At 34.9% G+C, this 16,005-nt stretch overlaps 1 protein-coding gene across 11 annotated transcripts in view; it reads right to left on the bottom strand.

Moving 5' to 3' along the window:
* CDIN1 (CDAN1 interacting nuclease 1) overlaps positions 1 to 16,005 on the bottom strand; it is a 137,180-nt gene that overhangs the window by 103,235 nt on the left and 17,940 nt on the right. For all 11 annotated transcript variants that reach the window (XR_014693421.1, XR_014693422.1, XM_084520511.1 and 8 more), the window contains exons 2-5: positions 7,823 to 7,868; positions 6,895 to 6,959; positions 3,895 to 3,955; positions 545 to 617 (exon numbers count right to left, since the gene is read on the bottom strand). Coding sequence is in view for 9 of the 11 variants with exons in the window: in XM_084520511.1 (XP_084376637.1) it covers positions 545 to 617; positions 3,895 to 3,955; positions 6,895 to 6,959; positions 7,823 to 7,868 (245 nt within the window). In the remaining 2 variants the exon portion in view is untranslated. The remainder of the gene's footprint in view (positions 1 to 544; positions 618 to 3,894; positions 3,956 to 6,894; positions 6,960 to 7,822; positions 7,869 to 16,005) is intronic.

Here is a 16,005-nt window from a genome sequence, read left to right as displayed (position 1 = left end):
TTAACAGCCGGTTTTAATCATGCAGTTGACACAGAGAAAATAACAAAATGTATTTTTTCAGTGGCAAATTAATTTAGGCTTGAACCTCCTCCTGTAGATCTATTCTTTTCTTTTCTTTCATTTCCTTTTCTTATTTTCTTTTACTGAGATCAGTTAAATGCACTTTTGCTTTTAGCAGCAATATTTCTCCGATGTTGCAAAATTAAAAATTGGTTTAGGTTTATTTTTAAGGCTCATTGGTAATTATTGACTTTTAAAATACATAGCTTTAAACATTTAAGTGTAGTGTGAGCTCCACACTCCTTATTTTACTGAAAGGACATATATTCTGAAAATCTAGGAGGGAAAAAGAAAGCATTCATTTAGGTAATATTAAATTGTGGGTGGTCTTTTTACCCACAGTTTAACTGTCACTAGCCGTTGAAGATACCCACCTTAAAATGTTGCATTAATTATTTTTATGTTAGAGTCAGAAGAAAGGTTGAAACAAGAATACTCTAAAATTTAAAAAACACAAAGGAAGAAACCCAGCAAAGATACTTACGGATGGCTTGCTCTCGTTCTTGCAGAAATCTTTCTAACACAATACGGGCCATCAGTGATGGGGCAAAGTCCACCTAACCTCAACAGAAATAAAAAGAGAATTTGGGGAAGTAACTACTTTAAGATGCACACTTTGTCAGCACTGTAATCTCCTTGTAGATTATTAAAAATAAAGTGCAAAAACATATGAAAAATTAGTAGTTTTTCCCAATTAAGTTCAACTATTTGAATCAAAGAGGTAGCAGCAATCCACAGTAACCATCAGAAAACCAAATTTCATCTGAGAATCTACAATTTTACTTTATGTCAACATGTAATTAAGTATTTGAGTTTTTGATTTCATTTTTTTTCCATGCGCTATGAAGATGTATCTGTGTGTGATTTTGTTATTTTTATGTTTGAAGTGTAATATATCTAACAAATAAAGTAAGTAGGAATGTGACAAATATCTAAAACGTATCAGAACTTTATAACATTAGTAGTGATATTCTAGGCAAATAACATACATTACTGTTTTTTATGTCTGTATGCTTTGTATTTGAACCACTTTTTTTGTAAAAGATGGCTATAAAATCACTTTTGTAATGTTACCTAACAAGGAAAAGAAGTGTTGATCCTTTGCTGTAAATATGCAGCACCCATCAAGTGACATGACATAGCCTTAATATCATCAACAGATCTTCCTTAGTTTTGCTGACTAACTCACCTCCAACAGATGTGCTGGAGTTGGTAAAAATTTCTTTAGAATTTAACTTTTCCCTCTAAACAAAGCTCCTCCTCAACTTTAATGTGATTTATATGTATTGGAAATTATATGGTGTAGTTCCACCTGAAATTAGAATAGTTTTTTAGATACCATTATAATACTCCAGTGAATCAGAATTTTAACATTGAGAAGCTAAACCTTGCTCATAAATTGTCACAGTGAATTCTTCTTAACATGTTTTCAAGTTCAATATTGATACAAAAAATGTATCTTGATTTAATAACTAGACAAAAAAGGTGGTTTCATTTGTGCATGTATTTTTTCCAAATATGTATGTACTTGGATGCCCTTAAATTCCCCAAGAAGGGAAACGCTTTCCACGGAGCTGCTTATTTCCAGTAACCCACATCAGAGCTGACACATGAAAAATGGTGAAATTACTGAAGGTAGTCCAGCCTGAATAAGGACTACCTTATTAGTTCAGGTACTTGCATCTCCCTAATTTTCATATTAATCATGTGTCCATCTTTCTTTGAAACAGGGCCATCATGCTTCACGTCAGAATTTAGCATGTAAGTAAAATTCATAGTGCTTCAAATCTCACATGAAAATATTTGTATGAAGAGAACAGTGACTAATTTTATTATTCCTATCTAACAAAAATGAGATTTATTTTAGTCGTTTTTCACTAGATATACAACATGAAGCAGGTGGCAGATAAACTTAAAAAATAATAATTTAAAAGTAGTCTCACAAATCCTCAGAAGAAAAACAAAAACCACTTACAAACAACAAAACCACCTCAAACCCAAAAGATAGTACTATGGTGCTGTTCCTATTTAACAAGGTTGCTACACACTGTAATGCACCTATGTTATATATTTCTCATCAATTTTTACAGTTTCCACTGATTAAATATATATTGACTCATAAAGTATTACCATTACATCAATTGTCAGCAGATGCAAGAGTATGTCATTTAAATATTAACTATCATATAAAAATGGCAGCTTGATTGTTTGGAAGCAGTAATCTGGGGCTGGTTATTGCCACATTTCCCTAATGCATTAGGCAGCAGTCACAAAATGCATTGCCTTTCTTATATACCTGCTACTATGAAATCAGAAGCAGATAAGTTCTTTGTATATCATCACTTCCTCTTAGATTTAATTCTTATTTATTTCTGAACTGCAGAAATCTTTGATCTGAATTGCAAAGATGCATTAGTATAACATAAACAAAGATACGCTCACTAGAGTCAGAAATTATATGCATAATCTCTAAATCAATGGGAAAAAATATACAAAGAACCAGTATATTACTATATTACTTTGTGCTTGAGACATTTTATGACAGTTCCCTTATAATATGGGTGCAATATATCATGAATCAAGTTGTTTACCTAAATTCTTAATGAGATGGTACTTCTTTATGTAAAGTAGTGAGAACAGAATGTATTTTAAGACCTATTTTTTCCAGAAATGTTTAAAAAATAAAGAAAAAGCTACTTATCACTACTAATATAAAATAAATCCTTTACTCTATGCTAACTGTATGATCAGGATATGTGGACACTTCACAGACCATTAAAACCTTCTAGTAATTGATAGGTAATCGCTCATTTACTAGATGCAGCAATGTACATGAGAAAGAAACCATTCTCTTACTAATGTAACGTGTAGAACTTGCTGCTATTGCAACACTTAATGTTCATAGTGCCATATCATTTTTAATGCAAACACTCATTTTCTGCCCCCTTCTTACATTTTCTATTAAAATGCAGCACAAAAACAGCATACATTTCATTCTATCCCTTTGAGGGTTGCATAAGCAGTTCCATGGAGCTATTGTATTGTTATTACTGTTGTAAATAAATATTTTAGAACTTAAGAGGTACATTTTTTTTTTCTCTCTAGGAGGCTTGCCAACACACTTTCAAACTTTTTACATCTTCTTTGAGGTAGCTTTAGAGAACATTTCTTAATGCAAAGAACACCTTCCTTGCATCCCAAGGTAGGTTCATATTCTAGTTAATGAACAGCATCAATACATTTGTCAGACTTTAATAGCAACAGTCCCAAACTTTTCATACATCAGCTTTTCTAGGACATGGCTATACTGAAGAATTTATTCTGCTTAATTGCTTTACTCTAAGCAGTCCTCATTAGCCATCCTCTAACTTGTATGGACTGAAATAAAAGGAGTCAAGAAAATTAACTGTTTTAACCCTTCCAACTAAAAAAAAAAATAATCTTAAAATAGGGTTTGTTATTAAACACAAGGAAACAACAATAATTGATACAACTTCATTTAATCAAGGAACTTTCAGCAAATTAGCAAGAACCTTCAGTAAATTTGTGCATTAAAGATCTATGTTTTGGCTGAAATTTCCAACAAAACAGAAATTCAGAGTTTCTCACACATTCTCATTTAAGTTAGAAGACTAATTACATTAACTGATTTATTAATAAATGAGGCTTTTGTCTAATTATTATAAGTACTAACAGACTGGGGAACAATTTTAAATGTCTAATGTGCCTGGAAACCATTTTTTTTAGGTTAATTACATTTCTCAGTAAAGTCACTATAGATATGCCCCTTAGGTTTTACACTGGAAGATTAAAGAAAAAAGTGAAGATTACTACCTCATTGGCCAGCTCCAGTAACACAGGGGCAGCTGCATTTTTCATCACCCCATTCAGGTACCTAGACAAGACAAAGACAGGTAATTCTGTAGTGGCAAGAAAAGGCCAGTTAATACATATCAGTATCCCCTGTGAGTCTCTTCATTTAGGGGAAAATACTCCAGTGCAGAGTATTTGATGAGACATATTTTAAGAAATAAGTATTTTAGACAATCACCAACTCTCCAGCATTGACTCCTATTTATTCATCTGCAAGATGTATCAAACTCAATTAAATCATTGGTTAAAAAAATAATAAAAATCAATAAATCAATAAAACAGTCTTAAAAAAAAAAAAAAAAGTGGCTTAATATCCTACAAATAACTTATACCTGTATTATTTATAGATCCATAACAGACAAGAAATCTCTATTATTCCCAGTAAAGATTTTGGGTTCCATCTGATCTTCAACTATGCAGGTGCAAAACACTGTACATCTTATTCAATTTACTACTGTGCACAAAAACGTACACTCAAAAGTTTTATCACAGATTTTATCAACCAGGGTAATAGTAGGTAATAGTTTGCATACTAAAGGCTTATATCACTGAAATCAGAGTCTAACAATTAAATTATTATTGTAAAAATATTAAAGGAAGAAATATTAAAAGAAGAATTAGGATCTATAAAGGATGACAGAAAGTCCAATACTCAGGATCTGCAGGGAGGAAGTTATATTATTGGAAGCCACTTTGTGTTTTGTAGCCATCTGGAAAAGAACAATAGTTATCAACATTTGAACCTGCTCATTTATCGTATCTTTATTCATATAGCAAATCATTACTGACATCATTAGAAGGCCACAGCCTTTCTACCTCTGTCATTATCTATCTATCAGAAGCCTCTCCTGCTCATTAGTTACAGACTTTTTTTTTTTTTTTTTTTTAAATCATGTTAACTTTCTGTGAAATGGGTGTAAAACCTCTACACGAAACTGCAGAGGATGAGAGGCCTGTTTGCTTGCAAGTTATTCTGGGGCTTAATGAATAAAGGAAACAATACAAGCTTATTGCTGTAACCTTTTTCAGCAATAAAGGTAACCTACGTAAAAACACAAAGTAAGTTGCCTCATGTGTACTTAAACACTAAAAAGCTTATAATGGATGGGGGGAAAAAAACGAGTTCACAAACAAAATAATTAACCAGGAAGAACTGCTTGAGACTACTAATGTTCTAAAACATGCATGAAGCTGATTGAATGCCAAAGCTACCTCTAATAACAGAGTAATTTTCTCTCAGTTATTTCCAATGCTACTAGCAATTCCATTATGGACTAACAGGTTTCACATGCTGATGGCAATACTGTTCTGAAAAGTTCATTGAAACTTCTTGTAACTTGGCTTTGTTTGCCCAAATTTAACTAGTCTCAGCAGAACAGCATGAACTACTCCACTCAACTGCAATTCTACCTGCTTCTAACAGGGACCACTGGAAATGACTACATTCAAAAATAGCTTCAGACAGAGAAAAGCAATAGAAACACAATTATCTGTTTGTATGTGGGAGGGAATAGGATGGAGAATACCATGCACACTGTACAACTGATGGATGCTACAAAAGAGTAGATCAGAAGATATGTGTCATGTTTATGCTTGTAGCATTTCAAACTGGTTCTGACTCAAGAACACTGCCACTGCAGCTTACAAAACCTACTACGCTGTAAATCTCCTAAAACAGGACTGAGATGAGTTTTCTAACTATTAACCAGAACATCTCTGATTTGAAAATGTGCGTTCTACTTGGCCATGCTAATATATTTGCAATATGAAAAACCCAGAAATAGCATAAAGAAAGATTTTTCCTACCACCACCATATAGCTTCATACATAACGCATCAGTTATGTACTGCTATCATACTTCAGACAGTGCAGGAAGAGACAGGAGATAGATCCTCCTACCTGATGGGAACCAAACATAATCATACCTACAACCCTACTGGTGCTCTTAACATTTCTACTTTGCAAAAGCAAAACCTGGTTCTGTGTTCCAGGTTTATGTTAATGGAACTGGTAACACTATCATCACAGAAACAGTTTTACACAACAATACAACTACTAAAATAAAGAAAATCAAGCCCCTAAAAGAACACAATTCACACCAGATTTTCTAAACCAGTGTCTAGTATCATCAGGCTGCCCTTAGGTTTTAAATATATGATTTTGCAGAAGCACAGAGGAGTTAATTGTTTACAAATGGAGGCTTTTTGTTCATTTTCCTCATTCATATAGATTAACATTAATCATAAATATCAGACATGTATAATCACAAGTATGAACTCACTTGCCATGCAAGCTCTTCAGATATGTCAGTCTACAAAGTAATATTTTAATTGCATATTTTTACCAGTTATCATTATGCCCCAATTATGTCATTGCAATATTTTAAGTAAAGCTTATGGAACTAACAGACAAACTATAAGATGTAGCAAATATTTTATTAGCTTAAGATGTAAATAATTGTAGAATATTGTAAAAATAACATAAAGGTTTTCATTCTCCCTTAAAAGCTATTTCTGACACTTCTGTTGATAAAACAGGAGTGATCTAAAAATTGAAGCTGGCAATAGACTAATTTAATATGTAACTTTTTGTAATGCAATACAACTATTGTTTTTAAAAGTACAAGCAACTGCAACAGAAGAAGCTTCCTCACTGCAAGGAATTTATTGTCAATGTTAGTCTTCATACTGAAATCCCATAATTAGAAACTATACGCAATATATAATGGACATTACCACATACGCTCTAAAGAATAGTATTTGCTTATTTGGACTTAAAGCCAAGGAAGTATAACTCTTTTGATAAGCCTGACCAGAACCTGAAAATTTTCTGCACTTTCACTAAAAAAAAAAAAGGTTAATACAAAAATTGTCTTCATAAACTAAGAAGCTAATTTACTTGTAATTGCCATAGCAACTAGTAGTTACGAAGATACTCTTAACTGAGGCAGGGAGGTCATACCTTTGGTAGTAAGTTTCAACAGCTTCAGCAGTGTGATGCTTGGCATGTGTTCTTTTGATTTGTTTCTAGAAAAACAAAAGAAAAACAAATGCTCATACAAATGTGTCATAGATGAAAACACAGAAAGCATGACTGTCCAAACACATGCTTCTTGGCTACGCTTTGATATATAAACTGAACTACTTTTTTAGATTCTATACAGAAATGATGTTCAATCTACCTATTGAATTGAATGTCTTCAGACTGTACTGCAATGTACCATATATGTAAAAGCCAATAAGGTCACAATAATTGAATCTAAATAAGTATACTGAAGGCTGCAGAGGGCAAAGAAAAACTTGTTCTCTCTTTCAACCTTTGTATTAATTTTCCCTCAATTCAATTCCATCTAAGTCTGGTGCACTCTAGTTTTACAATTCAATTGGCATTTTTAACCAGGAAGAACATTGCTTAAAAACAACTTATTTGAAAAACTACAAAAAGTAATTCCATAGAGACTTGCCACTTGACTGACATCTGTCATCTCATGATAAATGACTCCATTTTCTGCCTCTCTTGCCTTCTGCCACTCCGGCAATGGTCATTTATCATCATCTCTGTCAGCAATGGAAAGCAGCACTGACAGTGCAAGTCAGCAAACATTTAGCACATGGAACCACGCAACACAGGGAAATTATTATTGTCAGAATAATAATGGTTTAGCATAATTTATTACAGGTCCACCAAATAAGCAAAGGCTAGATGTTATTAGACAGATGGATGGGTAGGCTTGGCAGCCATCCACTGAGACTCAGGCGGTACTTGATGTGGAAAAGGGAACATCCTCCAAACCAATCAGAAAGCTGGCAGTTCAATTACAAAGAAATAAAGGGACATTCATCATTCAATTAGGCACCTGTCAACCCTCACAAAGGAGAAAACTTCTAACCTGGTACTCCTGGGAGAAGATGCTCAGCAGAGTGGACTGCGATTGACTGGAACAAATAAAAGAAGGACAAAGTTAATTACTGGAGTGCACTGCAAAGAAACAAAAGAGAAGGGAGCTTCAAAGGTAGGCCTGCTGCCCTGTAATCTAACAGAACATGAAAACAAGTGTGGAAAAGTTGTTCCAGATGAACACCTCAGACAAAGGCTTCCTGCTGCTAGGTCAAGGAGAGAGCGTACGAGGGAGGGGAGGAAAATACAGCAAGAGTTTCAAAGCAAACTAGCATATTGTTTGGGTGATTCTTTTTCAGCTTCAGAACCTGCGAAGTCCTAGCAGTAGCAGGTACTGGAGTTAAAAGGGAAAAGACAAAAAGGAAAACAAAGCAAAATTTCCATTAATAATTGATGGACTTAAATTCCATCAGCAGTTGGGAACATACTGCTTGCTCATTGGCAACATATTGAAATTCATTTTGTTAGCAGCAAGGGAACCTCTTCAGTAGCTGTCTCATATTCAGGTTAAAAACTTCCCTCTCTGTCAGAAGTAGCATATGGGACCACTGGAACATTCCCACTGAAACTGATGTGCTTTGAAAATAGAAACTTTCACAGCAGGAAGCCGAGATTCCCCGGAGTCGGTCATTTCCAAAAGCTGCCATAAGCTTCATTCATCTAAGGCTCCACTCAATGTCAAACACCTGGCAATGAAGCAACCTGGAAAGCATTCTTCCCAAGTGGGAATTTTTCTCTCTGAATTGTTAACATTTAGAAATGGGACAAGATTTTTTTTCCCTCTGAAAGGCAATCAATACCACACCGCTACTGTTTTCAATTGTCCTCTGTGGATAGATCTACTTCATCGCATCCTGAATACAATTAATTACTTCTGATATATTTTCCTACTACATGCAACTTGAACAAATTATAGTCTCAATAAATCAAGTTTTATGGTACAGCAAAGCACTATGAATAATTAACATTTTCTCTGTCACAAACTTACCTACTAAGGCACAACATAAGTAGTTCAAATATTCTGCAGTGTCTAAAGTCATGCTCTTCTGCCAGATTTCCTGTATGTGAGTTTAATGCCTGTATTACATCATATTTACATTTAATGTATATATGCTCTCCCTATTTGAATGGCCTTTCTCCTTGCAATTTTCACTCCTCAGGGATACTAATTTAAGATAAGTCTGACTCCCTTTTTGAAAAGGGAAGACTGAGGTACTGAAGGACTAAATGGCATGTTCAAGTTGAAACAGAAGGTATGTCTATGCAGCACAATAGAAAGTTACCTCTAGATCAACTAGTTGAAGCATTATGAGCAAAGTAACCAGGTTAACGCTGTGCTATACAGTGAGCTTATTAGTTTTGGTTATTTGTATCTGTGCTTCCAGCATCTTTGCCACAATACCGTAGCATAGGCTTGTCTGCCCAGCAGCACATCTGTGACAGCAGTAAGGTGAGCCTTGGTCTCTGGTATCTTACACGTGAGAATGTCCTCCCCGAGTACTCACTGACTGAACGTTAAAACTGTAGAAAAATGGTAGCAATATAACCCATCTAATATACAGATTAAGAAATTTACAGAGAAATAAAATTTACAGAGAAACAAATGACAATATAGTCAAGATTTTAAATATTCTTAAATATACATAACTCATCACAGAGGCTAAGAGATATGTACCACAATGCCTCCCCAAAAATGTGCATCATTCAGTTATTACAACCTTCGATATACAGATGTGATCAGTAAAAGGTGAACAAAGGAAAGAAATTAAGATTACATATACACACAGGCAATATACATATGCAAGGCTATAGTTTTCCAAGTTGATTTATTTGAAAAACACACAAAAAAATAACAAACAAAAACCCCTGCAGTCTATAAATAAGTTGGATACATATGGCCCCCTAATGGCTCTCCACGTAACTATTATTATCTGGCAGATTTACATGATCATAATGGTAGAACTGAATACAGACAAAAGATTCAGAAGCAAAACAACAACAAGAGAGCAAAATCCAACCAACCAAGCAACAACAAAAAAAACAGGACAGCATTTAACTGGATTTTTGGTTTGAGTTCTCCCCCTGATACACCAATTTTGTATTTTTAGACTACTGCCTGTAGAATTACTATAGTTATTGTACAATTACCTTAAAACGCTCATGATATATCAAAGAGTTGAGATCATTATCTCTCCTACACACACACATGGCTCTTGTCCTTTTGTTCCCTTGGTGTCCCTGAATATATCTTTCTACTTCAGTTTACTCCTATGCTTCCAACTGTTCAGATCATTTAAGACTTGCCACAAATACTAAAAAAAACAAAAACCTTCAGTCTGGAAACTGAACAAGTTGCATACATACTAGATTACAGCACAAAAACATTACAGCATTGACGGAGAACTACTTTAATAGTACCATTCCAGGAACATCAAGCCTTACTACCAGATCTTTCTCTTTCTCCAAGAGAAGTGGATTTGTATCTTCAAATGGCTGCTTCCATGTTTCTTTTACTAACATAGTTTCCCTATTAAACACCAAAAACACTCATCTGCCATTTGATGCTTCCTTGCCACAGTTTCATTGCCACTGGCAAAATGAAATGGCTGGCAAAATGAAAACTGCCTGGCAAAATGAAAAAGCTCCTTAAAACACAGCTGGAGGATCTAATGCAAGGTACCACTGATAGCAAACTCAAATATCATGGTTTTGAAAAGTGCGCAAAAAGACAGTACAGTGTACTTGGAGACAGGACAGAAGTCATGAACATGCATCTGCATTGCAAGACATTAGCACAAAAAGACCACAGAGCAGCTGATGCCAACAGTTCAGTTTAATGCTACGTAACTTATTCAGGGGGGATCTATCAAGTGTATACAAATACCTGCAGGGAGGCTACAAAGAAAACTGAGTGAGGCTCTTTATAATGTTGCCAAGTGGCAGGACAAGAGGCAATAGGGCACAAGCTGAAACACATGAGGTTTTGTCACAACACCAGGAACTTGTGAGAATGACTGAGCACTGGCACTGGAGTTACAGAGTTAGGGGCTATGAAGTCTCCCTCCTTGGAGATGTTTAAAAGCCACCTGGATGTGGTCCTGGGCAGCCTGCTCTGGGTGGCCCTGCCTGGGCAGGGGGCTGCAGCAGACTTCCAGAGGTCCCTGCTAACCTCCCACTATGCTGTGGTTAGTGCTGAGTGCCATTAATGCTACAGAAGCTGCCAAATGCCTAGGGCTCTAGCCTTCCTCTGCAAGATTTCAAAGCTGCAAAAGAGCAGACAAATTAATATTGCTAAGGTATTGAGGAAAACAACCATATCTTAAAATATCTTTTATTCAAAATAAAATTTCAGTGTTCCATTATTTCCTCTTACAGAATAAACTTCATATAAAAGCATAAAGCCTCATGGTTTACTGGATGACTGAGAATATATAGACACGTTTCTGTCAAACAAGCGCCTTGGTTGAGAACTGACTGTAGAGCCATGGTATGGACTTACAGATTTTCTAAAACAAACAAACAAACAAATCCCAAACCCATAATTCTCAGGACTACCTAGTTTAAATAGCTGGTATATTTTCTAGTAAACCAAGAAGGCTTTCCTCGTAAATTTTGTAGGAGCCACTCTCATGGAAACATTTCCTTCTGCAATACCAGATGCTAATGGAGATAACTCCCAGAACTCCATTCAAAGCAACCAGCCTAGCTCTTGAAATACCCTTTTTCTTGTACAGCAGTATCCGTAATGAACCAATTTACCTTTTGTTACTCTGTTGATATTAGTGGCATACTTCCATCTGAATGCCTGATGTAGTTTGTGCTCTTATGTGATGTAGTTTGTGTCAATACAGAACCTGATTTATGCAGAAAACAGTGTGAAATCTAAAACCTACCCAGCACTACAAAATGTTCATGTCTTGTTTAAAGAAAATAATTCTTTAAAAATACTGAAATGTTATTTCTGGGTTCCAAATGATATAAAGACATAAAAATTTGCTTTTCATGTAAAAAAAAAAATAAATAAAAATTATTACAGCTTTCAAATCCCATCCACGTTTAGAATGGGATGCCCAAGTCAGACCAGAACATGCTAGAAATAAGTCAAGCTAAAAAGACAATTGCAGGTCTGGTGCCAGAAAAATAATATGCCTTTCAGTTATTTAACATGTAAGAATAAAACTTAGACTAGTCTCTTCTAATGAATCCCAGAATCTGATAGAGAAGTGCCATAATCTCTGGAGAATGTTTGCAATGAGTTGCAGTGAGTATTAACTAGTAATAGATAATATGCTGACACAGATCAGTGCTTCATAACTACAGATGATACAAAATTATGGCCAAGAAGCAGCTAGTAAGGACCCAAAGATTTTAATTGGATCAAATCAACGTCTCTACAAAGTATGCTTGCAGGTCTAGGCAAGACTTGGAGTGCTGTCCAACTTAGTATTTGCTACTTACTAGAGCCTTGCCCTGAGAAAATCCAAAGATGACTTCTGCAATTATTATATTATCATCCCTTTCAAATAATGAATTGTTTAGGGATAAGATAAAACTTAAACTTCCCACTTCATTTGCTGAAATTTCTCAATGTAAAATTTTTGGTACAAAAACGAGTTTCTACTTGTTTCATCTCTTCACTTCAAAATGAATTTCTTTTTCCTCAACTTTAACTCCACACTTTTTGCCCAAAATAGCACAACTAAAAATGCAGCTTTACATTTCACGTATTTTATAATGGAACAACGGAAGACTACCTGAACTGACCAGTAAATAAATAAATAAATAAATAAATAAGCAAGGGTAAATGTGAACTACAGTATTTAACCCAGTAATAATTCAGACAAGTGGAGACATGCAGGGGGAGAACAAAGTCCATTATGAAACAAACCAATGTAATACATATTATATACACACCATTTGTTTTGTTTTGTTTTGTTTGTTTTTTCCCTAACACACTAAATCTACAAAGAACATACCTTTATTGCTTCCCTTTCACAAAATGGAACATTCCACCTCAGGAAGATGATAAACATAATGGTTAAAAGACTGTGTGTGAGGATAGGATCTGCATTTCCAAAATTCAGAGGCCTTAATGTGTGAAATCCCACAGCAACACTCAAAGGTTCTCTTGGAAGAGCATCCAACAGTGTATCTTAGCTACTGTAGGAATTCAGGTATAGAAGAAGTTGTTTCTTTCCTTCCACATTCTTCAGCATGAGTATGGAGTGCTAGTCATATCCCTTCACGAAATGTTCTGAAGCAGAGAGCAAGAGACCCTCATTTCTAGTAACCGGAAATGAACTTTTTCCACATATAATAAGTTTTAAAATATTTTTGCCAATGTGATATTGATCTTTAAAATATAAGTAATAAATACAACTGAGGCCTAGAATTGTATGATGCTGCCATGCTGAACTAAGTATCTATGTGAGGAAAGAAATATATGATTTTGACAAACTTAAATGTCTGGAGGTGAAAGGAGAATAATTGCAGTTATCCTAAAATTTCAGAATGTGTCTGAAATGTGCTTTTCCATCGTTAAAGACATGAAACAAAGCTGAGCATATTCATTCTCACCTTCTGTGCTGCAAACTCTTTGCAATAGGAATTCCTACAGAAATCCATGTTTGCATACTGCTTATCACTAACCACTCGATTTCTAAAAACTCCATCAATAATTATAGCGGCATTGGTTCAAATATATAATACATACACAGATGTGTAAAGCCTCCATGGCTTCCTAGAACTGCAAGATGTAGGCTAACAAGCACTGCAGTTATGCCTGTAAATCAACTATATCCAGTCTGATGGTGAACTTCCTTTGTGAGTGAAGGTGACAAGAAGTGAATTCTCAGAATTTCTTCCAAGTGTCAGGATGGGAAGAAGGCTTCTTAACCATCTGAATGTGTCCACATGAGGATCTACTAAGCCTCAGGAATAACAAAGGCTTACTAAGATTTGAGAACTGCTATGCTGACACAAATCTAAGCATTAAAGGACGTGGAATGAGCGAGAGGAAGTCACTGACTACTAGAATAAAGTTATGGTTTTAACCTCTCTTTTTTAATATTAAAACCTTTCCTAAAGGTTTAATATGTTTGTGGCCACTTCACTGAGTGGAAGTTCTCAAAAAGCAAATTATTGTCTCTGTACACATATATACTTTACCATTCACAAATCTAACATGAATTTATTGAAGTCAGCAAATGACCAGTTTAAGCTAAATCAATGTACATGTCTGTGTATGTATGTATATATACGTGTGTGTCAACATATGTGCCTAAATCAGAATCTGAATTTGATTTGGAGTAACTAAGTCACATAAAAAGACAGTAGGTCTTCAGTTACAGCACTGTCATTTCTGTAAAGCAGGTATCTTCCAATATTACAACTTTCCAACTATACCTGTATTTTGGGAACCATAAAACCAATACCATGTGTTGGGGAAATACTTCCATTATAAATATATTTATACCATAAAAATTCAATAAATATATAAATAAAAAGGAGTACCTGTGGTACACCTGACACAGTCATTAAACAGTACAACAGCTTGACTCAGAAGATGTAAATATGAATCACAAACTAAAAAGTGTCTTTGCATCAATTTTATAGCTTTGGTAGGTTTAAAAATAAAAACCAAAAATAAAGAGTCTGCAGAAAAATTCTTCCTACATTGCAGGTTCACAATATCCAAGAATAATGAAAAGGTTAAATGCAGGCATGTGCACACAACTTTGCTGCCTATAGCCAAGGTTTTGAGAATAACTGTATGACAAAGATCCGAGAAGGCTACTTGCGAAGAGTCATCACTTCTATGACCTTGACATTGGTTGGTCTCACAACTTCTATACAATTTAGTGATGTGCAAGAACAGATGATGGTGCAATACATAGAAATGGCAGCATTTAAAATTCATAGTAGCATAAGGCCATTACTTTTCCCACTGGGCCACTTGAACTTTAATAATGTCTGACCTAGTTGGCCAATAAGTTCTAGCAGCAGACAGAGGAAAATTGCCAGTATTAGATACTGTTTGAATGATTTTTCATTTAGAAAGACTTAGAAGTTCCTTTAAGAACGGGGCACCAATTCTTCCTGTAGACACCTCATTTTTTCGTGTCTGTTGTAACAGCCAATATATTTTAAAACAACTGCAGACAACAAACAATTTGTAACTGATGTGAAAAAAATGAAGAAGTAAATACCAATTATCAATACAGGCAATGCTCACAACATAGTGCTTGCTCCCCAAAGAACTGAATTCCACCTCATTTCATTAATAACAAAAAACAAAAAAACAACAAAACACCTTTCCACAGCAATAATACAAGTTTAACTCAAAATACACAATATTCTAATTGTCACAAGGTATTTTTGATCTAGCCCCCAAAATGAAAAAAAAAAAGAAGTCAGAAGAAAGATGCTTTTTTCCTATATGGTTCTGTACACTCACATTGCGAACAACAGTCCCCTTCCAAGGGAATAAGCAACAGTAGCTTTTGTGGCTGAAGATGGAACTCTGAAAACACTGGAACAGAGGAGTGATATTTCCAATTGAAAAGAAACTACGTTTTGGTCTCATCATGTTAGTAAGAAAATATCAGAACAATATTTCTGACAATTTATTGTCTGTATTTTTCGTTCCAGAATTAAACATCAGTGTTGTAGTATGTTCAAAACTATTTAAATGCCAAACCCACACAAAGACCCCTATATATAAAAACTTTTTCACTAATGCTTCAAGTAAAGTCTCTTCCACAGAAACACAAAACTACTTCGTAAAGTTCATTTTTCAAACAGGATCTGCAACGATACAGAACCAAAGGATATTCACAACAGAGGCTTAAAAATACAGTGTCAATGGTAGAACATGAAATTAAAACTCTCAGACAAATATTCTGACATAAGGTTTCAATGACTTTCAAATCTTTTCAACTTACACATACCAGAACTACTCTGGTACCCTTTGATCTCCTAGTCAGGGAGCCCATTGACAAAAGAAACTGATAGGAGGAGTCAAATAGAGTTTGCTTCCCACCTTCAGTTTGATAATCTCAGGACTTTTTCTCCCCATTTCCTTCTCCTGCTATTCTCTAATGTTCTCTTTTAACTCTGCCAATACAATTTCTCAGAAATAAATTCAAGAAATTAAACAAAATAACTGCAAAGCTT

The sequence above is a fragment of the Aythya ferina genome (assembly GCF_964211825.1).
Source record: "Aythya ferina genome assembly, chromosome: 5".
Taxonomy (NCBI): Eukaryota; Metazoa; Chordata; class Aves; order Anseriformes; family Anatidae; genus Aythya; species Aythya ferina.
Note: the sequence above shows the minus strand (reverse complement) of the source record. Positions and strands in the feature narration are given on the sequence as shown.